General features: G+C 37.8%; 1 protein-coding gene across 3 annotated transcripts in view; it reads right to left on the bottom strand.

Annotated features, from left to right (window-relative positions):
* LOC101438304 (A disintegrin and metallopeptidase domain 3-like) overlaps positions 1–27,248 on the bottom strand; it is a 116,545-nt gene that overhangs the window by 18,084 nt on the left and 71,213 nt on the right. For 2 of the 3 annotated variants that reach the window (XM_058289867.2, XM_071212665.1), the window contains exons 13-16: positions 19,321–19,419; positions 16,931–17,126; positions 14,876–14,966; positions 14,444–14,633 (exon numbers count right to left, since the gene is read on the bottom strand). In XM_058289867.2, the coding sequence (XP_058145850.1) occupies positions 14,444–14,633; positions 14,876–14,966; positions 16,931–17,126; positions 19,321–19,419 (576 nt within the window). The remainder of the gene's footprint in view (positions 1–14,443; positions 14,634–14,875; positions 14,967–16,930; positions 17,127–19,320; positions 19,420–27,248) is intronic. The other variant, XM_058289868.2, reaches the window with a different exon arrangement.

The raw sequence follows: 27,248 nt of genomic DNA, 5'->3' as shown, positions 1-27,248 counted from the left end.
TGATTCTATCTCTTTACTTGTGATTGGTTTGTTGAGATCATTAATTTCTTCTTTTGTGAATATAGGCTGCTTATGTGTTTCTAGGAATTTGTCCATTTCCTCTGAATTGTCATTTTTGTTGGAATATAGTTTTTCAAAGTATCCTCTTATGATAGTCTTATTTTCTGTGGGGTCAGTGGTGATATCTCCTTTCTCATTTCTTATTTTGTATATTTGCATCTTCTCTCTCCTTTTTCTTTGCTAGTCTCGCTAAGGGTTTGTCAATTTTATTGATCATCTCATAGAAGCAGCTCTTGGTCTTGTTTATCTTTTCAAGTGCTTTCTTATTTTCTATTTCATTTAGTTCTGCTCTTATCTTTGTTACTTCTTTCTTTCTTCTTCCTGTGGGGTTACTTTGTTGTTTTTTTACTAATTCCTCCAAATGAGCAGTTATTTCTTCAATTTTTGCTCTTTCTTCTTTTTTGATGTATGAATTTATGGCTATAAATTTCCTTCTCAGTACTGCTTTTGCTGCATCCCATAAGTTTTGGTATGTTGTGTTATCATTTTCATTAGTTTCAAGGTAGTTTTTAATTTCTTTTGATATTTCCTCTTTGACCCACTGTTTTTCTAAGAGTGTGCTGTTTAATTTCCATATCTTAGTGTGAAATCTGGGTCTCTGGCCCTTGCAGACTTCCAGCTTCACTCCACTGTGGTCAGAGATATTATTTTGTATGATTCCAATCTTTCTGAATTCATTGAGCCTTTCTTTGTGGCCTATCATATGGTCTATCTTGGAGAATGGTCCATGTGCACTTGAGAAAAATGTATATCCTGCTGTATTCGGGTGTAATGACCTATATATGTCTATTAGATCCAGCTCCTCTAATATACTGTTCCAATATTTTGTTTCTTTAGTGATTCTCTTTCGAGATGTTCGTCCAAAGTTGATAGTGGTGTATTAAAATCTCCCACTATAATTGTGGAGGCATCTATTCTTTAACTTAGTTTTTCCAGTGTTTGCCTCACATATTTGGAGGCACCCTTGTTAGGAGCATAAATATTTATGATTGTTTGTTCTTCTTGAGAGATTGTCGCTTTCACTAATATGTAGTATCCTTCTTTGTCTCTCACGATTGTTTTGTATTTAAAGTCTATTTTGTCTAATATTAATGTAACTACTCCTGCCTTTTTTTGGTTATTGTTCGCTTGTAAGATTGTTTTCCAACCATTCACTTTCATCCTCCATGAATCCCTGTGTCTAAGATGTGTTTCTTGTAGACAGCATATAGATGGGTCATATTTCCTTATCCAATGTTCCAGTCTGAATCTTTTGATAGGTGAGTTTAATCCATTGGCATTCAGTGTTATTACTTTCAAGGAATTATTTATGTTAGCCATATTTTGATTGGACTTGTGTTTGTCATATTTTGTTTGTTTTTTTCCTTCTCTTTTTGTCTTTTTTGTTGCTCTTACACTCTCCTCCAACTCTGCCTCTCCTGTTTTTTCCTTTCATCCTGCAGAACTCCCTTTAGTATTTCTTGAAGGGGAGGTTTCTTGTTGGCATACTCTTTCAATTTCTGTTTATCTGTGAATATTTTGAACTCTCCATCATTTTTGAATGCTAGTTTAGCTGGGTAGAGTATTCTTGGTTGGAATTTTTTTCTTTTAGTACCTTGACTATATCATACCACTGCCTTCTTGCCTCCATGGTTTCAGATGAGAAATCAGCACTTAATCTTATGGAGCCTCCCTTGTATGTGATGGTTTTCTTTTCTCTTGCTGCTTTTAGAATTTTCTCTTTGTCTTGAGCATTGGATAATTTGACAAACATATGTCTTGGGATGGGTCTGTTGGGGTTTATGATGTTTGGGGTGCATTGTGCTTCCTGGACATGTACATCCATCTCTCTCAGTAGATTTGGGAAGTTTTCAGCCATTATTTCCTGCAACACCCCTTCTGTCACCTTTCCCTGCTCTTCTCCTTCTGGGATGCCTATAATACATATGTTTGTGCATTTTGCATTGTCATTGAGGTCCCTAAGTCCTAGCTGGATTTTTTCTATCTTTTTATTGATCAGTTCTATTATCTGTTTGAGTTCAGATGTACTGTCTTACACGTCACTAATTCTCTCCTCTGCCTCTTCTAATCTGCTGCTATTTGCTGAGAGTGTATTTTTGATTTCTTGAACTGTGGTGTTCATTCCCATCATATCTGTTATCTGTTTGCGTATGTCTGCAATTTCCTCTCCAAGCCTTTTCTTCATTTGTTAAACTCTCCCTTTACTTCATTAAGTTGGTCTCTAATACATGTTTTGAGATCTTTAATTACGTGTTCGATGTTCTGCTCCCCTTCCTGGTTTTTAGTTTGTTCATTGGATTCAGCCATGTTTTCCTGATTATTGGTTTAGTTTGTAGTTTTTTGTTGCTGTCTGGTCATCATTTTATCTTGACAGGTTTCCTTAGCTTCTTTGTCTAGTCTTGGGGATTAATTAGTTGTTGTCCTTGCATAAGTGTTGTGTCTTCTCTCTGTCACTTTGCTCCTCTTACTCTAATTTCTTGTTGCTGGCTAAGTTCACTTTGAAGGAAAATATTAGGGCCTGGGAAAGGAAATTGTGTAAGAAAAGAAAATGTGTAAATTAGTATTGGTAATAAATGTTAACAGAGCAACAATGTGAGATCTGGGAGAATGGATATTAGACTCATGTAAGTTGTGTAGAGTTATAGCAGTAAGTAGAGTACCTATAATGAGATAGTCAACTGAATATGGGGAGGGAATATAGTATGAATTAAAAAGCCAATGTTTTCATGAGAGAGGGAAGAGAAAAGAAAGACAATAATATCAAGAGTGGATAAAAGACAGAAAACAGAACAAAGGTATTAGAAATTAAAAGTTAGACAATTTGGGGGCCAAAGAAAGGGCAGTGGAATGTAAAAGAGACAGTAGATGATGGAGGATAGCAAGATGTGGGGGAAAGGGAATAGTGTAGGTGGCCAAAATCAATTCACACAGAAACGAGGAAATGGAGGATGAAGAAACACAGCAAATGTGAGGTGCTCCCTGCAGCACCTATTGTATAAATAAAATAAAATAAAATAAAATAAGAAGAAAAAGAGAGAAAAGAAAAAAAAGAGAAGGAAAAAAGGGGGATGGGCAAAGAAAAGGGGGAGAAACAAGCAAGAAAAAGAAAAGAAGAGAAAAAAAAACCTAAATAAATGAAAAAGGACCTCGGGGGATACAATGAGAGAAAAAACCAGGAGATAATGCAATGTTAGCAACCAAGACAAAAAAAAAAAAAAAGAAAAAAGAGAAAAAGAAAACAAAAACCACAAATGCCAAGGGCTAGCACAATCAAGGACCTCAGATGGACTTCAGGGTGTGGTGGATTCAGGGATGGAAAGTCTGTGATACTGCAGACTCAAGAGGTGTGAGACTCTGGAGTGTGGGCCACCAGGGTTTAGGGGACACAGACCTGGGAACCACGCATCCAGTTAACAGGGAGACTGGGAGCAGCACAGCACAACACAGCCTTCAGGGATGCCTGCTGTTGGGCGCCAGCCCTAGTGCGAGGTATCACGCCCACAAACTCTGACCTCTGTGTCAGAAACCCAAAATTCCACCTCTCACAAGAGTCTCTTCTGTCACTGTCTCACCAAATCGACTTCAGGACACTTCCCGCCCTGCAAGCCCCTGAAACAGCCTGCTGGGTGCGCCACTGCGCTACAAACAATTCAGGGACCACTGCAGATGGGCCGCCAGCCCTAGGGGGAGGGGCTGTAGCCAGAATCTCTGACCTCTGTGTCAGAAACCCAAAATTCCACGTCTCACAAGAATCTCCTCCATCACTGTCTCACCAAATCGACTTCCAAACACCTTCCACCCTGCAAGCCCCCAAATAGCCCACTCAGGGCTTGGGAACTCCCCAGCGCAGCAAAGCCTCCAGGAATCACCACTGCTGGGCTGCCAGCCCCAGGGGGAAGTGTCCTGCGTGCAGCCACGATCTGTGTGAAAGAGACCCAAAATTCTACCTTTTACAAGAATCTTCTCTGTCACCATCCCACTAAATTGACGCCCAGACACCTCCTGCCCTGCAAACACCCAAAACGGTCCGGTCCAGCAGGATTCCAACCCTACTCAGCCACTTCTTTGCAGGAGAAATTATAAGGTGCACTCACTCAGACGCCATCTTGCCCCACCTCCCTTTTGTGGGGTTTTGTTCCCACTTCAATGACAAGATCTCTTATCTTTCACACTCTAATGTTTCCTTGAGCAAGTTAATATCTTCATGCCTCGGTTTATCTACCTGCAAATTTGGGATAGTCATTTTGTATACATATAATATTATATATATAATTTATATAATAGCAATGACTGGCATAGAGTAGTTGCTCATTAAATACAAGCTCATTTTATTATATATGTATTTACTTCATCTTATATATAATGTACACTCCATTTCTCATACTAAATGTTCCTCTATCCAAATTTTTAATTTGAGTGTCTTTGGGGACAGCCACTAAGATGACCTGCTGGCTGTTCTAATGTTACTTGATGCGATTTACAATATATGATGAATTGCTTAAAAGTTATTGCTGTCTATCACCACAGAGAAATAAAGAGAGGACAAATAGTTTGTTTATTAACTGAAAGTACTCTGAAGAAGTCAGCAAGAATTACTGTTGGACTTGCCAGCATTACTTTCTACAAAACTTTTATTCTGCTGTCCCATAAACTTTGTCATCAAGGTAATAAATAATAAGTTAGCCTTATTTCACTGAGTTGGTTTTTAGGGAAAAGTAAGCCAGGAAAAGTTGAGACACATGGTTCTGATGCAATTCCTTGAAGTAAACAGTTCAATGTGCAGCTGCTTCCTCTATAATGGGTAGGAAAAGCAGGGAGCCCCTCTAAAAGTACTTCATCCTGGTCAATGGTTAGAATGGTATCTTGAGAATGAACTAACACATGTGACTTTGCTGTCAGAGCAAGAGAACATGAATAGTGTCCAAGAAGCAGTCTTATTAGGGAGTTCCAAAAAAGCCCCTACTATCACAAAAAAACATATTTCATAAGGGAGAATGTCTGGATTATCTGAGCATATTTTCTTATTCATTTGATGATTAGCTTACCTATTTCTGAACAATTTCAAGACCCCAAAATAATCCTTTTTCATTTTTGAAATAAATGTATGAAGATGCGCTCTTTTCCCCAAGCCCACACGTGTGGATGAGGATCAGTGTGATAAACCATTCCCTTTCCTAAGTCTTATAAATTGTAAATTCAAAGAAGCTTTGTATCACAACCAATAAGGCAACTTGAAGTTTTGGAATAATGTTTATATGCATGTATATATTATTCATTTACTATATTACAATACTCAGTTTATGAGTCTGTAATTTAGAATTTTTATTGCAATTAGTAAGGGGGAGATACACATACCTTTCTTTATGTTAATAAGTAAGAAATAAAATCTCTCTATATATGCATGCAGTATACATGCATATGTGTGTGTATAATGATATAGGTAAAGATACATGTAGACGTAGATATTTATTAAATTTATTTTCTACAAATGACCAACATTTTGTGAAGCTAAGGTAATGAAGTCTGTTTCCCAAACTCTCTAGAAACTGAAAATATAAATTAAAACAAAGTACATCTTTGATGAATTTTTTTGATGAATTTTTTAAATATTCACATGAGTTTCTAATCAAATTGAGAATCCCAAAACACAAAATTGCCCCTCCTTCCTAACTAATTACTCTAATTATTTAGAGTATTTAGAAAGAGGCAGCTAGAAAATGAAAAATACAAGAACTTTCTCAGATTTCAAAATAAAATGCAAGCCTGTTGATGGATAAAATGGAGTGAGGAAGCAACCACATATAGCACCATGGCAAAGGAGAGAGACTGACAATGCTCCAAAGCACCACAGGCTCAGGGTCATGGCGAAAAACAGAAAAAACTGTAGGGGAAGGACCTGTGGTTAAAATCTGCAGTTAACAGTGGAAGTCTGTCCACAAAACAATTGACAAAACTAGTCAACTCTCAACATCCACTACCACTCACCTCCTGCTTTCTCTCAATTACAAGAGGGAACCACCACGACACTTTTATCCCAAAGGAGAACATTTAGAAGAGTATTTTGTTGCTTAAAGTTACCAACTTACTGTCCTACAAAATTTGGGCTTCTAACATAGTGCCTGTGTTCTAGAATAAGCATCCAGTTATACAATTGCAAGTACTGTGGCCTAAAAGCCAGCTTTCAAATGAAGACAAATCATCTTCACATAAATCCTCTTCACATAAAGAAAGCTCCAAAAAAGACCTTTCATTTAAAATGGTGGCAGAGCAAACATTCATGATAAGCTAAATCTCCTCCTGTAACAGCCAGATAGAACCAAATAAATTACCCAGATCAAGCATTAAAGGAATCAAAGATCTTTGAATAAAATGAAAATAAGAACTGAAACTCCAGGTGCAGAGAGACTTTCCAGAGAAAGGAATCAAAGATCTTTGAATAAAATGAAAATAAGAACTGAAACTCCAGGTGCAGAGAGACTTTCCAGAGTGAGATGATGATAACAGGCCTTTTATTTTATTTTTATTTTTTTCTTGAGAGGGTCTGTGGCCAGCTGGGCACGGGCTAATGATCAGACCTGTCCAGGCAAAGAATCGCTGCTTGGAAAAGAGCAATGAGTAAAGCTTTTGGTGGTCATACAGTATTCTGAGGTATAGGAGGAGGCTAGTTAACAAGCATGGAATTTGTCTTGTGTGTCATATGTATGTTTAGTTCCCATTTGGTTTTATTTCTGTTGCTGTCATTCTACTTTTCCTATAGGGGAAGGTGTTATTTCTCTCTCACTGCTTTAAGATATATATTTTTAAAGATTTATTTATTTCTCTCCCCTTCCCCCCACCCACAGTTGTCTGTTCTCTGTGTCCATTTGCTGCGGGTTTTTATTTGTCCACTTCTGTTGCTGTCAGCGGCACGGGAATCTGTTTCTTTTTGTTGCGTCATCTTATTGTGTCAGCTCTCCATGTGTGCGCCACCATTCCTGGGCAGGCTGAACTTTCTTTCACGCTGGGCGGCTCTCCTTATGGGACACACTCCTTGCGCGTGGGGCTCCCCTACACGGGGGCACCCCTGCATGGCAGGGCACTCTTTGCGTGCATCAGCACTGCACGTGGGCCAGCTCCACACGGGTCAAGGAGGCCCGGGGTTTGAACTGCGGACCTCCCATGTGGTGGACAGACACCCTAATCACTGGGCCAAGTCTGCTTCCCATACTTTTAAGATATTTTTGTCTTTACATTTCATAAGTTTGATTAGGAGACCTCCTGCTGTGGATTTCATTATGTTTATCCTTTATGGGGTTCACTCAACTTTTTGAATCTGTAGAGTTATGTTTCTTGCCCAATTTAGAATATTTTCATGCATTTCAAATATTTTCCCACCCTTGCACTCTTTCCCCTCTCCTGCCCAGGATGACAGTATTACAAAATGGTATTTCTTTTGCTGTGTCCCACATACCTGTTTCTCAGTCTGTTTTCTCTCTGTGGTTCAGACTGAGTAATTGCTGTTGTTGCACCTTCAGGTTCACTGAGATTTTGTCCTGTAACCTCCATTCTGCTGTTGAGCCCACCACTAAGTTGTATATTTGGATTATTGTGTTTTCAATTCTAAAATTTCCTTGTGGTTCTTCCTTACGTCTTCCATTTCTGTGGTCAAAATTTCCCATTGGTTCCATCGTTTCAAGCATGCTCATACTTGCTTGCTGAAACATTTTAATGATGATGGCTTTAAAATCTCTGTAGGATAATTCAACGTTGAGGTCACCCTGGTGGCAGTGTTTGTTGAAAGTCTTTTCACAATCAAGTCCAACTTTTCTGGGCTCTGGGCATGAAAAGCAACTTTTGATGAAAAGTAGACACTTGGGGCATTATGTTATGAAATTCTGGATCTTGTTCAATTGTTTTAGGAGCCCTCCTTTCATAGTGCTTTGGGGGAAATCGGGGATGCAATCTCATTGGCAGTATGTTTGGAAGGAAAGGCTCCATTAATCAATGAGTTGGGATGGGTGGTGGTCCTAGTTCTGCTGGGGAAGGGGGAGGGCAGGCTCTCCTCTCAGCCTCTAGCCATACCACCCTCACTGGGAAGGGCAGGGTTACCTCATTACTGCTGCCCTGTGGCCTTCCTTGACTCCACATGCATTTCACCTCCTGCGCAGCTGGACATCCGGGTTCTCCACATATTCTCCAATTAGATTAAGGAGAAGCATAGCTCATTACCACCCAGAGGGTCTAGAAACCCTGGCTCCCCACTAGGATTCTCTGATAGCACCCCGCAGGAGCAGGGATGTTAGGACACATTATTAGAACTGGGAAAAGGTGGAAATCTAGACTCCTCACTTGGCCTTTGGCCTCTGTAATGGGAGTGGGGGTGGGGCTGTATTTTCCCTGTCTTGTTTGACTTAAGAGCAGTCATTGTTTAAAAGTATTTTGTCTGGCTAGGCTGCCCCTTTAGCTCAAGAGGGCAGGGCTTCCCTTCAGGACTTTATTCAGCCGGTGCCAAGTGGCATTTCTGAATACTGGCTGCTCCAGATTCCAATTCTGGGAGAGATGAAGCAAAAAGGAACCTGAGGTAACTCACCACTGTGTTGTTCCTTGTATTCTGAGTCCGTAGCTGTTCCACCTTCTTCCCTCCACTTTTCGGTCTTCTTGTGTCTGGTGTACATAAAGTGTCCAAGTTTTTAACTGTACTTAGGGGAACAGGGAAAGAGACTTCCAATCCATCTTTGTAGAATTTGAAGCATCGATTCAGTGATTTTTTTGTTTTTATTATTTTTTATTTTTTACACTTCTTTATTAAACTTAATAGATCACAAAGAATGCGACATTAAAAAATATTTCAAAAAACATAAAAAGCATGAGGTTCCCATATAACCCACTCCCCACCCTCCCACCCCATCATTTTTGTAAATTGTATTTTTTTAAGATATATGCATCACCAAAAAAACTGTGTACACCCCACATCCCCACCCTACTCCTCCCACACCAATAACCTCCCCCATCATTGTGGTACACGCATCACACTCAGTGAACACATTTTGGAGCACTGCTGCACCACATGGATAATAGTTTACCTTGTAGCTCACACTCTCCACCAGTACATTCAGTGCGTTAAGGAAGGATATACAAAGCCCAGTATCTGACCCTGCTATATCACTCAGGATAACCCAAAGTCCCAAAAATGCCCCCACATCACATCTCTTCTTCCCTCTCCCTGCCCTCAGCAACTACTGTGGCTCCACCTCAATGCTACAATTTCTTCCATTACTAAGCACAATAGTTTTATAGTAGAATACCAGTAAGTCCACTCTAATCCATATCCTATTCCTCCATTCCGTGGACCCTGGGATGGTGATGTCCTCTCCACCTCTAGATCAAGAGGGGGCTTAGATTCCACATAAATGATGGATACAATTCCTCTGCTTACAGTTGTAGGCACTCTTGATTCCCTGGTGTAGTGGTTGACCATCTTTACCTCCCTGTTAGCTGACCTGGGTTAGTCCAACGAGCCAGAGGGTAGGAGTTGCAACTCTGCTGAGGCTCAGGTTCCGGCTGGCACATGGGCAGTCCAGGGATTCAAGTCCCCTGAGTATGCACCATCCCTTGCACCAACCATAGTTCAGTCAAAGTGACAGAAGAGGCATGTGTAGAAAAGTCACTTCTGAGTCCAGCTCCATCACACTCAGGAGCACAAATTCCAAAGCAAGTCCTCTGACATGGCACAGAACTCCAAATCCATCTGTCATTACCATATACCCTGCGGATCTCCATAGCCTTCAGGAGAACCAGCACCTAGGGTTTTATCTACTTTGGCTCCCTCTGGGGTCCTGCTGAGTTGCACATAAGCACGACCCCTCTGATGACCTCCCAACTCTTTTTGGAAGACTCTTAGCCATATCAACTCATTTGTCTTTGCCATTTCCCCCTTTTATTCAAAATCAAGCCCTCAGCATTGCTGCAGTTTCTATAAATCCAGTCCCTCAAGTAGTGAAGTTTGATTGTCACTGTGGGTCCTGAGGTGAGGGGGCGAGAGGTACAGAATAGAAGGAAGCAGGGCAACTGGGGGGCAATGGAAGTGCTCCACAAGATCATGCAATGGTGGATATAGGACATGTTAACTTACACCGAAAGCATATAAAAGTCTATAAGCTAAAATGTAAATCATAATGTAAAACATAAGGAAACAAAAAATTTAGAAATTTGTACAGTCTAAAGTATAAACCATAATGCAAGCCAAAATGAAACCATGCTTGATAGCTATGTTTCAAAATCTGTACATCAGCTACAGCAAATATACCATGGACATGAGAAAAGATCATTGCTGGGGAAAGGGGAAAAGGATTTGATGTTGAATATTTGGGAGTCCCCTATATTGTGCATGTGAATTACTATGATCTAAAAGTTTTTTGAAGATAAAACTAAAAATAAGAAAGAAAAAAAAAAAGAAAGGATGTAGACACTGAGGAAGAAATGAAAGAAAGTACCCTGCCACTGTACATACAGGACAACACCTATTACAGTGATGAAAAGCAAAACGTTAGAAACAAAGCTTTATAATATTTTTCATTTTATTAATACACCAATTTCTTTTTACTTTATTTTAGTATTTCTAAATTATTATGTATTCTATTTCTAAACTTTAAACCCATCACTATATTTCAATTTCCTATTTATTGAATTTGGCAATATATTAGGCTTCATTGTTGAAGAATTTTGGATCACAGAGAGGTTCAAATATGGCAGGGGAGGAACTCTGGTGTGGGATGTTATTGATGGGGGGCATGTGAGTTGGGGGGGTCTCCAAAGCATGAATATAGGGGACATAAAAATGTTCTGATACATGTTGGGTATTTTTATAGTAGTTACAGTTACAAATGTCAACTGAGGGAGTGCTGAGTTCCTAACCACGGGAGCTCTGTCATATTCCCCAATGGAACAACAATAATTCCCCGAAGTGCAACAGCAAAGACCAAGAAGGAAGATGGTCCAATTACGAGCCCTTATACTGATGACTATGCTTATGAGCGTATGTGCCTGAAATATGAACTAGGTCTAGAGCTGCAGGGTGCCTAAGAGTTACCTTCTGAGAGCCTCCATGTTGCTCAAATGTCACCACTCTCTAAGTCAAACACAGCATGTAAATGCATTACCTTCCCCCCAGTGTGGGACATATCTCTTGGGGATGAGCCTTCCTGGTGCCGAGGGATTACTACCAATCACTAACTCATGATGCAACTAGAAAGAGACCTTGAATTAAAGGGTCAACTCAGACCAGCAGAATATTTCAGCCTACATGTTGGATCAAGTATTCAGTGATTTTTAATCAATATTTAGTCGATATTTTAGGCAATATTTTCCTATATAGTTAAGACATACTGTGTCTTATTTAAGAATTCTTTAAGTGTACCTAATGACAAACCTAAATTTTCTTGATAAGGTTTATTAAAACAGTTTGATCTGCAATCCCTTTGAAATGCTTTCTATTTTATTCTCTAAGCCAGTTTATCTCCCTTTATACCAGCATTGCATTGTCTTAATTACTATAAATTCATAATAAGTCTTGGTAGTTATGTGCATTTCCAGCTGCCATCTTTTTTCTTTAAGACTACCTTGACTAATTTTGTATTTTTGACCCTTTGCATTTTCATATAAATTTTAAATCAATTTCCACTACTACCCCTGGTAGAATTTTGTTTTCAATGCCATTGTACTCACCAATTAATTTGAGGAACATTGGATCTTAAAACATTGAATATGAGTGTGGATTATTGCTCTATTTATATAGGACTTCTTTGATTACTTATTAATGCATTGTAATTTTCAGTGTAGAAGTTTTGAATATATTTTAGAATCTTCCTATGTTTTAGATGCTTTTGGCTATTATTGATACCACAAACTCTTTATGCTACAGCTTCTTCTTAAAAGCTTTATTTTTTAACCATTGTAAAGTTATAATAATTAAGACGCATTATAAAAGCTCAGGGTTGGCCAGTAAGACAACCTAAGCTGAAAAGACAATCTGTGGTTCAGTACAAATCCTCACACGCCTGTGTCAGTGTGATTCAGACAGTGGAAATGCCATGTCCGCTTCATCACCCTACTCTCTTTAAAGCTCTTGCTCTGATTTGTTTCACAAACCATATGTTTTAGTCTGCTACAGCTGTCAAAAACAATTTTAACAATGGGAATGTGTTAACTTACAAGAACACAGCTATGAGGCGGTGAAAATGTTACAAATCAAGGCATCAAAATGATGTCTTCTTCTTGAAGACTGGCTGACAGCAATTCTGCACTTCTCTGTCACATGTCAAGGCACATGGTAGCGTCTGCAGGGTTTTGTTGCTTCCAGCCTCTTGCTTCCATGGTCTTCTCTTTCTTTGTCTGAATATCATTCTCTTTTCAGAGGATTAAGACCCACCCTGAATTGGATGGGTCACGTCTGAAGTTAAGATCCTACTCACCAAAAGATCCTACTTACAATGTGTCCACACCCACAGGAATGGGTTAACCTTAAAGTTACTTAACAGCATGCTTTTCTGGGGTCCATACAGCTTAAAACCATTACACTATAAGACTGCAGATATACTTCTGTGGCACCAAAATTATTTGCAAATATCACTTTAGAAAGAAATATACCATTCCATTTTGGATAGACAAAATTTATTTGACCAAACAATGGAAATTTAATGTCACCTTTCTTCTCTCTTATAACTCATAAGGATTCTACACCACTGTCTATTTCCTAATGTTTAAAAATTTTCTTATTGTTATATTAAAAATGGGTTAAAGCAGGAAGCGGACTTAGCCCAATGGATAGGGCGTCCGCCTACCACATGGGAGGTCCACGGTTCAAACCCAGGGCCTCCTTGACCCGTGTGCAGCTGGCCCATGCACAGTGCTGATGCGCGCAAGGAGTGCTGTGCCACACAAAGGTGTCCCCCGCGTAGGGGAACCCCATGCGCAAGGAGTGCGCCCCCTAAGGAGAGCCGCCCAGCGCGAAAGAAAGTGCAGCCTGCCCAAGAATGGTACCGCACACACGGAGAGCTGACAAAACAAGATGACACAACAAAAAGAAATGCAGATTCCTGGTGCCACTGATAAGGATAGAAGCAGTCACAGAAGAATACAGTGAATGGACACAGAGAGCAGACAACTGGGGGAGAGGGGAGAGAAATAAATTTTTTTTTAAATCTTTATAAAAAATGGGTTAAAGGTTATAATATTTATGATGTACTCCTTATACATTTCTGAATTACTCTCTGGGAAGAATGTGCTAATCTATACTTGTCCTAAGATGATAATAAGATACCCCTCTCACTATAAAATATTAACACAATGTTCAAAGCCTATTTGAAAAGACAAAAGCAATAACTGGGTATGTTTTTAGTTTCCTAGGCTCCTCTAGCAAATACCATGAAATGAATTGGCTTAAACAATAAGAATTTATTAGCTTACGCTTGTGAGGCCAGGAAAATGTCCAAATCAAGGCATCATTATGGCAATGCCATTGATCCTTGGCTCCTCTGTCACATGACAAAGCGCACAGAAGCTTCTCTTACAGGTTTTCTTGATTTCAGCTTCTTGCTTTTGTGGCCTTTTTCTCTTTGTCTGAATTTCATTCTTTTATAAAGAACTCAGGTAATAGGATTAAGACCCATCCTGAAGTAGCCTCATCAAAAGGTCCTACTTACAACAGCTCCACACTAATAGGAATCAATTTAATTTAAGAACTTATTTTTCTGGAGTTCACACAGCTTTAAGCCACCACAGATATTCACTTATTTTTATTTATTCATTACAAGTTATGCAGTCATACGCTCTGTTTCATGAGATTTTTTTTGCATCAGCATATATATATACATACATATACATACATACATATGTATTCATACAATTCATGTGTGTAGACATATAAATCCATTTTAATGCATTTTCTAATATATAATGAAATTCATTTTTTAATTAATGTCTGCATTTAGTCTGTCATATTTATAGCAAACATTTTTTCAGTTTGTTTCAGATGGTCTTTGACAGGATGACATTTTACTTTATAATATAGTTAGTAAAAGTGTTTTCCCAAGTAATTGAGCTATTATTTTTATATTAGAATATCCTTTCCCATTCTGAGATGTTTACTATTCACTTTACATTTTCCTGTCCTTATTTTACATTTCTGGAAAGATTACAACTCTAAATAAATCATTATTGTTATTAATCTATGTGATAACAGTGTATGTTATTTTCAAGTATTCAACTACTGTAGCTTAATTTAGGCACTAGGTTAAAATATGCATAGACATTTTTCATAATTTCAAACAGAGATAAAAGATTAAAGAAAAATAGCTGATGCTTTAATTAATAAAAACATAGTGTATTAAGGAAGGTTTTTATTTACCTTCTCTGACTCACATTGTGTGCCATTGTCCACAAAGGTAGGATCGCTAGCTTTATTATTTAGATCACGTGTGCTATCTAAAGACACACAGACTTGGCCTCCATAATAAGTATATTGAATATCATAGAGAGTTCGTTTTATTATTTCTGCTTTTGACCAATGACAAACTAGTTTTCCACACATGGAGTGCCTGGCAATATGAAGGAGAAAAAAATTACCCATTTGTTATTTGTTATTATTTCAACGTGAATAATAATTCAAAAGGTGAAGATAAATAATGATGACAAAGATATTCAGAACATATAACATCCTATGAAACAGAATATATAAATTCATCCATATCCATTGGTTCATCTCTCATTTGTATTAAGTGACTACTGGTAGTAAACAAACACATGTATTTGGAAAACATATAATTTTGTAAATACATACTCAAGATAGCAACGGTCCCAGTAACAGCTTCCAAAGCGATCCGTGAGAACATTCACTTCTTCATAACATAGAAAACTAGCACCCTTGGCAACTGAAAGAAAAAACAAGTTTGAATTACACATATTAAACAAAATAATTAAAATTAAAAGGGTTAAATTAATATAAAGACACCTAGGTAAGAGAAGTGGGGCAAGGGTCATCCACTGTAAATTTGTGGTATCACTTAAGCTATACAAAGAGAAGAAACATTTACTACAACCTGCCCACATAAGAAGAAGAAACTCGTGGGGCATCTGGTTGACCAAGATGGTGGCATCTTTAGGAGGCTGCAGGGTTCCATTCTACCATAGAATATTTGAACATACAGCAAAAACCAGCGAAGCAAGCTTCCTCAAAACTCCAGAAAATAGTTAACAGGTTGCAGTAACTGAACAAGTACCAAATCAAGAAAATGAAACTTAAAATAGGTAGGAGGTGCTTGTGGCACACTTGTTGGCCCCTTCCCCAAACCCTCTCCCTGCATGGTTTGGAGCTGGCCTACACACCCATTGTGGTTCCCTGATTCTGTCCCGGAGGGAACAGAGTAAACCTATGGGCATACCGAGGAGCCTGTGTGTCAGTGTCAATCTATAATATCAGGAGGCAGCACGAAGTACCGACTCAGAATACTTCCTTCTGGCTCACACTCCCAGAACTGGTCTGGCAGGCAGAAGCAGCTCACTGACATCTAAAGCAGTGTAAGAAACAATCCAACAGAAGAGATCTAAGAAAAAGGGTTGCTGACTTTATGACATTTAATAGAGCACCCTGGAGTGGGGAAAAGCCCATATCATATGGAATAGAAGAGGCTTTCAGGTTCCTATATATAGGGGAATTCCTAAGGCGAGGCGTGCAAACCTAGGGCAAATCATAGGCTCAGGAAAGACAGAAAGGACTCAGCACTTTTGCTTCAAAAATAGAATTACCATGTGATCCAGTGATCACATTTCCAGGCGTATACCCCAAAGTATTAACAACAAGGACTCAAACAGATTTTTACACACTGATGCTCACAGCAGCTTATGCGTGATTGCCAAAAGATGGAAGGAACCACGTGTCCAACAACAGATGAATAAACAAAATATGGCATATACATACAATGAAATATTATTTGACTGTAGAAAGGAATGAAGCTCTGAAATGTGCTAGAACATGGATGAACTGTGGAGACATCACATTGAGGGAAATAAGAAGATGCAAAAGGGTAAATATTGTATGGTCTCACTTATATGAAATAATTAGAATATACAAATTCATAGAGTCAGAAAATAGAATACAGGCTATTAGGGGCCAGGATGGGGATAGGGAATGTGGAGTTAATGCTCATTTACAACGGAGTTTCTGTTTGGTGTGATGGGAAAATCTGGTAATGGATAGGGTGAGAGAAGCACAATGTGAATGAAGTTAATGCTACTGAATTGTATATTTGAAAATGGTTGAAATGATAAATTTTAGGTTGCTTATAGTCTTTTAACAGTGTAAAATTCTTTTAAACCTATAGGACTGTACAACACAAACTGTAAACTCTCATGTAAACAATGGACTACAACTTATAATTATAGTGATATTGTTTCATCAATTTCAACAAATGTACTAAATTAATATGAAGTATTAATAACAGGGAAACCTATGAGTGTGAATGTGGTATATAGGAACTCTCTATGCATAATTTTCCCTTAACCCTACTTCTCTAACTAAAAAAAGAGTAGGCAAATTTGTTTTCATACTGCAGAAATAACTGAATAATGACATACTTTTTTGTACTCTTTATCTACTATGCTTTTATTTACTCTTTCTGCCAATGTCTGGAAATTTGACTAATAGCCCCTAATTTTAGCCCTTTAATTGATAAGTCCATTTTAACACTCAGTTTAAAGTTGTTTTTAGTAATGATTGCAATTTAATCTTGTTTCCAAATTTAGATTGACAAAAATAATGCCTTTTATTGTGTCCATAGTGTGGCTCACTAACTTTCTATATTTGAAAGTGAACTCCCAAATAGTACATGATTCTTACATCTTCCAAAAAGCCTTGCACACTGTGTATCTGTATTTCGGCATCTTCCACCATAGCAATAAGCAGTATTATTACGGCATGGTTCTAAATCAGCAGATAATGTATCAGGAACACATATTTCAGATATTCCATTACAGTATTCTGTAAAATCACACAGATCTCTTCTTTTCCTACATACTTTTCCTCTTTCAGATATCTGAGAGAGCAGGAAAAATGCAAATATATATATATATATGTAAAAGGGCAATTCAAAATGTAACAGCATTTCAATAAGAATATTATATCAATAAATATTTCTTTCATCACTATTACATGTTTCAATAAAGTTAAATTATGGATTTACTTAAAATTCTAGTGAAAGTGCTCTTAGTTAAAATGTTATGGTCATCTGAGTACAGCTCTAGGAGATCTAACTTGACAGGGTCAGTAAAGGTTCCCTCCTCTTCCAAGTATAAGATGGACATTGGGAAAGAGAGTCCCTTTGCTCTTCTGAAATACCATACACTAAGGAAATATAAGCCAGGAGCTGTATTTAGCTTTCAATGCCCCATAAGGAAAAAGCTGGTTTGGGAATAAAGTCTACACAGAAGAAAGGAGATCCAACAGATACATAGAGCAGAATCCCTATGTTACTGTTTGAAACAAAGTTTCACCTAGGCATGCCTCTAGATCCACCCTTTAGATTTCACAGAATAGTTTTCTTTGAGCTTCTTAGGTCTTTGTTTTCTTTGCTTGTTCATTCATCATCAAGATACAACTGACCAGTATATAACTGGTCATGTGTGATACCAATTAAAACTTGTTTTAATTTAAAAATAGGATAATCTTGAGCACTGGTTAGAAACATGATAATTACTATTATGTGTTAGCAAAACAGCTCAACTATTATCTTTCACATCTTAGCTCTTGGACTTGACTCTATCTAAGCCAAAAATTTATTAGAAAAATATCAGATTATATCTCAAATTTTTAAGCAAGCTTAGCTGGTAATGGACCTATTTCAATGTAGAGAAGGAAGAAAATTTACTGAAAGAAGCCTGTTACACTTATGGCCAATAATGGAAGACAGCAGAGTGTCAGATCTCTGTGAGCCTTGAAGGTAGTGGGAGCCAAACTCCATGCCATTCCTAAAAATAAAATTAATATTATCTAAGGCAACACACTGACTTTTCATCCCTGAAGCTCTCCCCTGCAACTTGTACCATGAAATTTCATTCTACCAAATGTAACGATTATCTCCATTTTAAAGAACTATCCCTTGCGATGTAGTTAGAGATCTATGGACTGTTTAGAAAAGCCCTATTGCATCAGCCCAATGACTGGGTGAAAAAGACCCAAATGAGAGCTATGGAGAAGGGAAAAGCAATATGGCCTATTGCTAAGGAATAGAAACCCTAGGATGTTGCTGCTACACTAGTGTCCCTTCCAAATAAATGACCATTTCTTTTGCTTACTAACCTATAAAGTGAAAAATAATATGCATAGAACAAAGTAGAAAAATGTTAGGAGTGGTTTTTATCAACAGAGAAAAAATGAACCTGGTAATTAACATTCTCTAATCAGCTTTTTTGTTTGTCTTAAATCTCCGAAAGTGCCTCACAGAAGGTGGGATGCTGAACTAAAACAATCCACAGAAGACAAATCCCATCCAATTCTCCTCTCAGATATGGCTATTGAGGAAAATCCAATGGAAGAACTACCCAAGGGAAATGAGGACGCAATCCATTTCCATTTTCAGTCAAAGCTGTATTTCAGTATTTGTTACTTGCCTCATATTACTGACTTCTACAGTTTCATTTTTCCCCATTTTTAAATTGCAAATCTGTATTATTGTTGTATTGTTTACCCCAGCAATGAAAGTCAAGTTTGTTTTGTGTAGTTTGTTACCATTTTTGTTATGTTGTTTGATCATGAAGAGTTGCCTTTGGGCATGACCAAGAATAATTCATAGCACCCAAATAATCTTGTACTGTGAACTGAATGGTACTTGGATAGAGAATGAAACTAGATAGTCTAAAGCAAAGCTAAGAAACAGACTAAAAGAAACCTAAGGACATCCTCTGAATTCTGGAACCCGCTGTCTAGGAAACTGGTGTCTGTCTTTTACCATAACAAGAAACTAGTGAACTTGAAAACAAAAGACTACAATAGAAATATCTTCATCGTCTAACCCTGTGTAGAATAACATATATCTTCCAAATATCATGCTCTGCAAAATATTTAAGAACATGGAGTAAACAGTCATACAATTATGAAGTAGACAAAAATTAAAAATGCTCACCCCAAAGTATATAAAGTAAAATATTTGAAAGATATGTAAAAAAGTAAATAAAATGCATAAGGACACCAAAATCCATAAAAGAATACACTGTCACATTTTAAAAGCTTACCAAACAAGAATTTGGCTCACAGCATGGTCCAGAGCCACATTCTGCAGATCCAATCAGACGACACTCTTTAGCATTACAGCATTTTTTATATCGACAATTCTAAAAGCAAACACAATCAAGGTAATTATAGGTATATTCGGTCACAAAATATTTTACTTAATCTCAAAATATACTAAAGGGTATTTCTAAGTTAATTAAATTACTTCATGATTCTTTCATTTCTGTATTTTTTAAAACCACTGATTTAAACTTTGTATTTTCTTTATGGGAAAAAGGATGCTAAAGAAATTGCTCATAATTCCAGGCTCAAAATATCACACTATCATTCAATCATCCTTTCGTGCATAAGTATAGGTAATGCAAAATTTTAGATCTTCCTTTTTTCATTGATTATATCATAAGCATTGCCATATTATCAAGTGTTCTCAAAATATCATTTGGGGAAATATATAATCACTCATAGAAATAACAATATAAGGATTTCTAAAGTATAATCATGTTTTATTATTGTTTATAATATGTCAAAAAGGCTATTTTGGTCATTTTTATTTGCTCAGCTCCCTGATTTTCTAGAAGTAGAAATATTAGGCCATAGAGTATAAAACTTTTAAGTGCTTTTTAAATATGCCCTAAAAGTTAAACAGAGTTAAATTTTCACTGCATGAGTGACTGCCTCACAAGGCTGAGTTTTATATTTAAAAATTGGGAAAAAAGATAGGCAAAAATACCAGTGGTTTTTTTTTTTTCTGTTTCAATTTTATTATTTTATTAATTATGTACTGAAACTCTTACATATCTGAAAAGTCTAGTTTATTTCTAGGCCCATATTTCTGTTGGGACATTCTTTTCCTTATGTTTTCCTCTTATATGTAGGCACTGCTATTACATTTACAGTATTAGCCTCTAGGCAGTAATATTTGTTATCAGTACTTTTCCCAATTTCTCATGACAACTTAGGTAGTTATTGAAAAGTTTTGATATTAAGAATGAGATCTACTTATCTTTTATTCGTAGTTTCTATTTTTGAGTTAATAGAAAAAACCTTCCATGTAAACATGTAGCTGTATTGTGTTTAAAATTTTCATGTTATTAATATTTTTACATTTATTTTTATTTGATTTGTTTTAAGTAAGATTTGCCTGAGAGGCTCTAACAATGTATCTTTTGGGAAGTGGATGTGGCTCAAGCAATTGGTCTCCTGTCTACCTTGTAGTAGGTCCAAGGTTCAATTCCTGGGGCCTCCTGGTGAAAGCAAACCAGCCCAAATGATGAGCTAGCCCAAGAGGAGATCTGGGCCACATGAACTGCTGGCCTGCACAGAGTGCTGGCCAGCGCAGGAGTGCTGGCCCACACAGGAGTGCTGGCCCACCCAGACTGCTGGCACACATGGAGAACTGGTACAGCAAGATGACGCAACAAAGAGACACACAGAGGAGAGACAATAGGAGACACAGCAGACCAGGGAGCTGAAGTGGTGCAAGAGATTGAGCCCCTCTCTCCCACTCTGGAAGGTCCCAGAATCAGTTCCCGATGCTGCCCAAAGAGAAGACAAGCAGACATAGAAGAACGCAGAACCCATGGATACAGAGAGCAGATGGTAAGCACAAAACAACGAGGGTGGGGAGGGAGAAATAAATAAATAAATCTTAAAAATAAAATGTATCTTTCCCCAGAAAGAGTAGCAAAATTTATCAGTTGCACTTATGAAATAATGATATTTTTTTTGTTTGTGATATCTGACTATCATGTAAAATTATATATAAAATTTGGTATAATATCTTTGATTACATATTATCTGCAAAGATTAAAGTATCACAAACTTTATTATAACATGCTTTGATATTGACATGAGATTTTATTCATTGTTTTCCATTTTCATGTTTCATTATGAAGAAGAGTGCATTAGGCTTCAAAATACAAATATTTCAAGGAAATACTTATATCAAATCATCAAGAGTATTTAGTTAAATGGAAGACTGAGCATATACTTAATATTAATATTGGATAACAGAATTTTATCCAAAAAGATTTTATCCAACAGAAATTCATGCATGACACAAAAGGGAAAATTCAAAAAAAATAGATTCCAAAAGAAAGACTATGGTGGAGATCAAGTTTTGACAGTGTTCAATGTATGATGGAGATCTAAACTTAAAGTTGGGCTTAGAAAAGTCAGTTTTGATGGCATGTAATTTGAGAATGGAATCCCACCATGAGAATAGAAGTAAGAACCTTGTAAAATGGTAAAAGTGATTCATCATTGAGAAATGGGAGGAATCAAAGGAATTCTTTTGCTCATAGATGTCTTAAACTTTATTCAAATATCTCCAGAATTTAATATCTTACAAATTTTCTCTATTTGGGGATGTAATGGTATATTTTAATGAAATACTGAAATGTTTCCCTATTTCTAGAAAATATTAAAAAGCATACTTTTCATACATTCATTGAGATTCCTTCTTGATTTAGACATTTTGCAGATATTTTCCAAAATATTATTCAGTCATTTAAAGTAAGATTAATTAAACTGGCTTCATAGAATTAGTCGGTAACTTTCATGTTTAATTCTATTTCTATTTGCTTGAAGAGAAAACTGCAAGTTGAGATGGAAAACATATGTAGTGAGAGAGAGAGAAAGACGGTTGTGGAGTAAGGAGCTCCTAGAGTCAGCTCCTGCTACAGGACAGTTAGCAAACACCCAGAGCTCTGTAGAGCTAGCTGAAGCACTTGTTTGGGGGCTCCAGGAGACCAGAAGAGCATCCTGCAACATCTTTGAAGGAGTGAAAGGAGGAGACTGTCCATCTGCAAAGAAGACACATAAGTAGAGACTCCACGCCCCAAAGGCTGCTACCCATCCTCCACTGGAGGCACACACCACCTTCGGAGCTATTCCGCGGCTGGAATTGAAAGCTCCACTTCCCAGAAACGGGGGAGGAAGAGACTGTTGGGCACCAATTTCAGCTACTGATGAGTAAATTCAGCCGTCTACAGTGTAATCCTGAGAACAGCTAAAGTTTGAGCCTGTCCAAGTCAGAATGAGGCTGGGAGCCACCATCTTAACTCCTCGCCTGGCACAAGGGGAAGTAGGGTGAACTGAGAATGCCAGCGTCGGTGGGGACCAGCTTCTTTCCATCCATATCATATTGCAGCTCTAGCCTAGGCCCCAGTGCCACCTCCAGCAGGGACCTGCGCCAGCCTCTCCGGGAAGTTACTGGCCAAGCCGTGAAGGCTGGTGATTATCTTACTATGGTGGCAGGAGCCATCCCAGGAGCTATTCTGTGGCTGGAATTGGAAGCTCCATTTCCCAGAAACAGGGAGAAGGAGATGGTGGGTTGCCCATTTCAGCTACTGATTGGTAGACTTGGCTGGCTAAGAGATAACCCTGGGAACAGCTGGGGTATGAAACAGCCCAAGTCAGAAAGAGGCCAGTAGCTGCCATTTTTACTCTGCCCACAGCCTGAGGGGAAGCCAGGCTGATTGAAACTCTCAGTGTGGCAGGAAACAGTTTCTTTCATACAGATCAACCTGCAGCCCTAGCCTAGGCTTCAGCCCTGCTTCTAGCAGGGAGGAGGCTGAGGAGTCCTGCACCAACCTATCCAGATAACTGCAGGTAACTTTGGCTGCCATAGACTGAAAATCAGAAGTCTACCAGGGCAACGGCAGTCAACTTGGACCTGCACTGCATAGATTGCTGCCCACACCTGCAGCTCCATCCCTGCCTCAGGCAGGGGAGAAAGGGATGTGAAGCTTCATCAGTCTCTCTGGGAAACTACAATCTAGGCCTGTGCTTGGATTAGTCCACACAGCTGTGACTCTGTCCCTACTCCTGGCAAAGGAAAAAGTTGGGAGAAGCTTCTTTGGTCCCTGGCACAATGAGGGCAGCTTGAGCCTCCACAGATTACAGCACCAACTACATGCTTGGCTTCTACTGCACAACCAGCAAGGAAGAAAGGGCAGGAAGCCCTAAATTAAAGAGAAAAACTGAACCCAGAAAAAATATTCTAGTAAGCCAGATGCCAAGACACCAACAAAAAATTACAATCCCCACCAAGAAACAGCAAGTCATGGCCCAGTTAAAGGACCAAGATAATCCTCCAGATGACATAAAGGAGTTGAGACAACTAATCATAGATGTTCAAACAAATCTCCTTAATAAATTCAGTGAGATGGCTGAAGAGATTAAGATATTGGATGAGATTAAGACATTGGATGAGCACAAAGAAGAATTTGAAAGCATACATAGAAAAATAGCAGGGCTTATGGGAATGAAAGGTGCAATAAATGAAATTTTAAAAATTGGTATCATATAATAGCATATTTGAGGAAGCAGAAGAAAGGATTGCTGAGCTTGAAGAAATGGCCTCTGAGAGTGAACATACAAAAGAAGAAATGAAGAAAAGAATGGAAAAAATTGAACAAGGTCTCAGGGAACAAAAGACAGCAAAAGGCATGCAAACATACATGTCATGGGTGTCCCAGAAGAAGAGCTTTCTGGGGGAGAAGGAATATTTGAAAAAATAATGGTAGAAAATTTCCCAACCCTATTGAGGGACATAGATACCCTGTCCAAGAAGCACAACGGACTTCCATCTGAAAAAATCCAAATAGACCAACTCCAAGACACATACTCATCTGAATGTCAAAGACCAAAGACAAAGAGAGAATTCTGAGAGCAGCAAGAAAAAAGCAATGCATAACATATAAAGGATATCCAATAAGATCAAGTGCTGATTTCTCACCAGAAACCATGGAGGCAAGAAGACAGTGGTCTGATATATTTAAGATACTACAAGAGTAAAACTTCCAGCCAAGAATCTTTTTTTTAAAAGATTTATGTTATTTATTTCTCTCCCCTTCCTCGACCCCATCCCAGCTGTCTGTTCTCTGTGTCCATTCACTGCACGTTCTTCCATTTATCCGCTTCTGTTATTGTCACCGGCACGGGAATTTGTGTTTCTTTTTGTTGCGTCATCCCCCTGTGTGAGCTCTCCGTGTGTGCGGCGCCATTCCTGGGCAGGCTGCACTTTCTTTCACACTGGGCAGCTCTCCTTCCAGGGTGCACTCCTTGCACGTGGGGCCCCCCTATGTGAGGGACACCCCTGCATGGCAGGGCACTCCTTGCGCATATCAGCACTGCGCATGGGCCAGCTCCACACGGGTCAAGGAAGCCCGCGGTTTGAATCACAGAACTCCCATGTGGCAGACGGAAGCCCTAACCACTGGGCCAAGTCTGCTTGCCTCCAGCCAAGAATCTTATATCCAGCAAGACTGTCTTTCAAAAGTGAGGGTGAAATTAGAATTTTCACAGAGAAACAGAAACTGAGAGAACTTCTAAGCAAGAGACCAGATTTTCAGGAAATACTAAATGGTGTGCTAGAGACTGGAAAGAAAAGACAGGAGAGAGGGGCCTGGAAGAGAGTCTAGAAATGAAGATTATATCAATAAAAGTAATTAAAAGTATCAGAAGAGTGGTGAAAATAAAATATGACAGATAAAACTCAAATAGTCAGGAATAAACTTAACCAATGCTGTAAAGCACTTATATTCAGAAAACTGCAACTCAAGGTTAAAACAAATCGAAAAAGCCCTAAATAACTGGAAGAACATTCCATGCTCATGGATTAGAAAACTAAATATCATTAAGATGTCCATTCTACTCAAATTTATATACAGATTGAATGCAATCCTGATAAAAATTCCACTAGCCTTAAAGAAAAAATTGAAAACACGATCATTAAATTTATTTGGAAGTATAAGGTGTCCTTAATATCCAGAAACATCATAAAAATGAAAAGGGAACCCTCATCTCCAGACTTTAAATCATAATACCTACCTATAGTGGTAAAAACAACATGGTACTGGCCTAAAGACAGACACAATAGACCAATGGAACCAAATTTATGATTCAGAAACAGACCCTCACTGGTACGGTCACGTGAGCTCGGGCAGAACAATCCATTCAACAAATGATGCTGAAAGAATTGGACATCCATAGCTGGGAGAAGGAAAGAGGACGCCTATCTCACATCTTATCCAAAAATTAACTCAAAATGGATCAAAAAACTAAAAATAAAAGCAAGAACCACGAAACTTGTAGAAGAAATTATTGGAAAAGTATCTTCAAGACCTGGTGGTAGGTGGTAGATTCTTAAAGGAGATAAGAGGAAGACTGAGTGGACTACTGGTGTTTAATGTATGTAGAAGTTTTAATTAGCTTTACTAGTAAAAGTGTGGAAATGTATAGAGTAGATGGCAACACACAGTGAGTAACAGCTAGTTTGTAAATGGGGATTTGAATGAACATGGTAGTCTAGTTATATAAATACCAATTAACAGAATGCTAGAGAATTATCTAGGAACTGTATAGCACAGTAAACCAAGAGGTGGGTGAGAATTGTGGTTGATGGTACAGATGCAAGAGTGTCCTTTGTTAGCTAGAGCAAATGTGTATCACTACTGCAGGGTGTTGGGAATGTGGAGAAGCATGGGAAAAATACAGCTGGAGTGACCTATGGACTGTGTTAGTAGTAATAATATAATATTCTTGCATCTATGCAAAAGATATATTGGGTTGATACTGAGGCAGTATGGAAAATGTGAGCCAAATGTACACTATGGACATGGCAACAATCAGATGATATTATTTTATCTCTAGCAAAACACACCACATTGGGTGTTGTTTGGGAATTCTGCACATGTGCATGATTGTTTTATAAGTTTACAACTTCTGTCATAAAAAATATATTTAAAAAATAATAATAGGGTGGGTTGGGGGGAAAATATACCAAATGTAAGATAAGGACTATGATTAGTAGTAAGATTTTGACAATATTCTTTAATAATTTGTAACAAACGTCTCACAACAATGCAAGGTGTTGGTGGAGGGTTGATGTATGGGACCCCTGTATGATGTTATGCATGTTTGCTTTGTAGGTTCACAACTTCTACTATACACTTGTTTATGTATGTTCATATATAAATGCTATAAAGATAATAATAATAGGATTGGTTCAGGGAAAAATACTTTGCTTAGTAGTAATATTTTGACAATGCTCTTTAATCATTAGTTAAAAAGGTTTAACAACAATGCAAGTTATTGGTGACTTATGAGACTTATGAGACTTATGAGAGTCCTGTATGATGTTATATATGTTTGTTTTGTAAGTTCACAACTATTATTATACACTTATTGTTTACATATGTTTATGTATGAGTGATATACTTCAATAAATTAAAAAACAAAACAAAAAAATTGAAAGTAATTACTGTAAGGAATGTTATATGGTATGGTATAATCCTTTTTATATCCCATACAAATCATCATTCAATAAATGTTTCTTTAGGGAAAAAATATATGTACTTTATAATAACATTAAAAAACAGAATGCCAGAATGCTTAGGATTAAACTTAAATAATTAAGGTAGCCCAAATAAATGGAGCAATTTCCGAAGTGCATGGGTTGGAAATGTCAGTTGTTTAGATATTCATCTATAGGTGCCAAACAATTCCAATCAATCTCAGCAAAGTTTTAAATGGAAATGCAAAAACTTAAATTGCACCATATATCCTGATACAAAATAAAAAGTAGGAAGACTTATATTCTTATACTTGATCTCTTTGTAAGGAGAGCTGGAATTAGTGTGGGATAGAATATCTGGATCAATGGAACACAAGAGATAAAGATATATGATCCAATGATTTTCAATAAAGGTACCAATGGAATTCAATGGGAAAAGGATAGTTTTCTCAAAAAATGGGGCTAGAAGAATTGGATATCCAGTTCTTACTTGAAGAGAAACACAGAAATTGACATGAAATGGATCACAGATATACTCATAAAATCTAAAAGTATTTATCTTCTAGCAGAACACATAAGAAAAATTCTTCACAATCTTGGGAAAGACATAAGAAGCACAACATGTGAAAG

Source organism: Dasypus novemcinctus, chromosome 29, assembly GCF_030445035.2.
Source record: "Dasypus novemcinctus isolate mDasNov1 chromosome 29, mDasNov1.1.hap2, whole genome shotgun sequence".
Taxonomy (NCBI): Eukaryota; Metazoa; Chordata; class Mammalia; order Cingulata; family Dasypodidae; genus Dasypus; species Dasypus novemcinctus.
The sequence above is the reverse complement of the archived record's forward strand: the minus strand, read 5'-3'. Positions and strand labels throughout refer to the sequence as shown.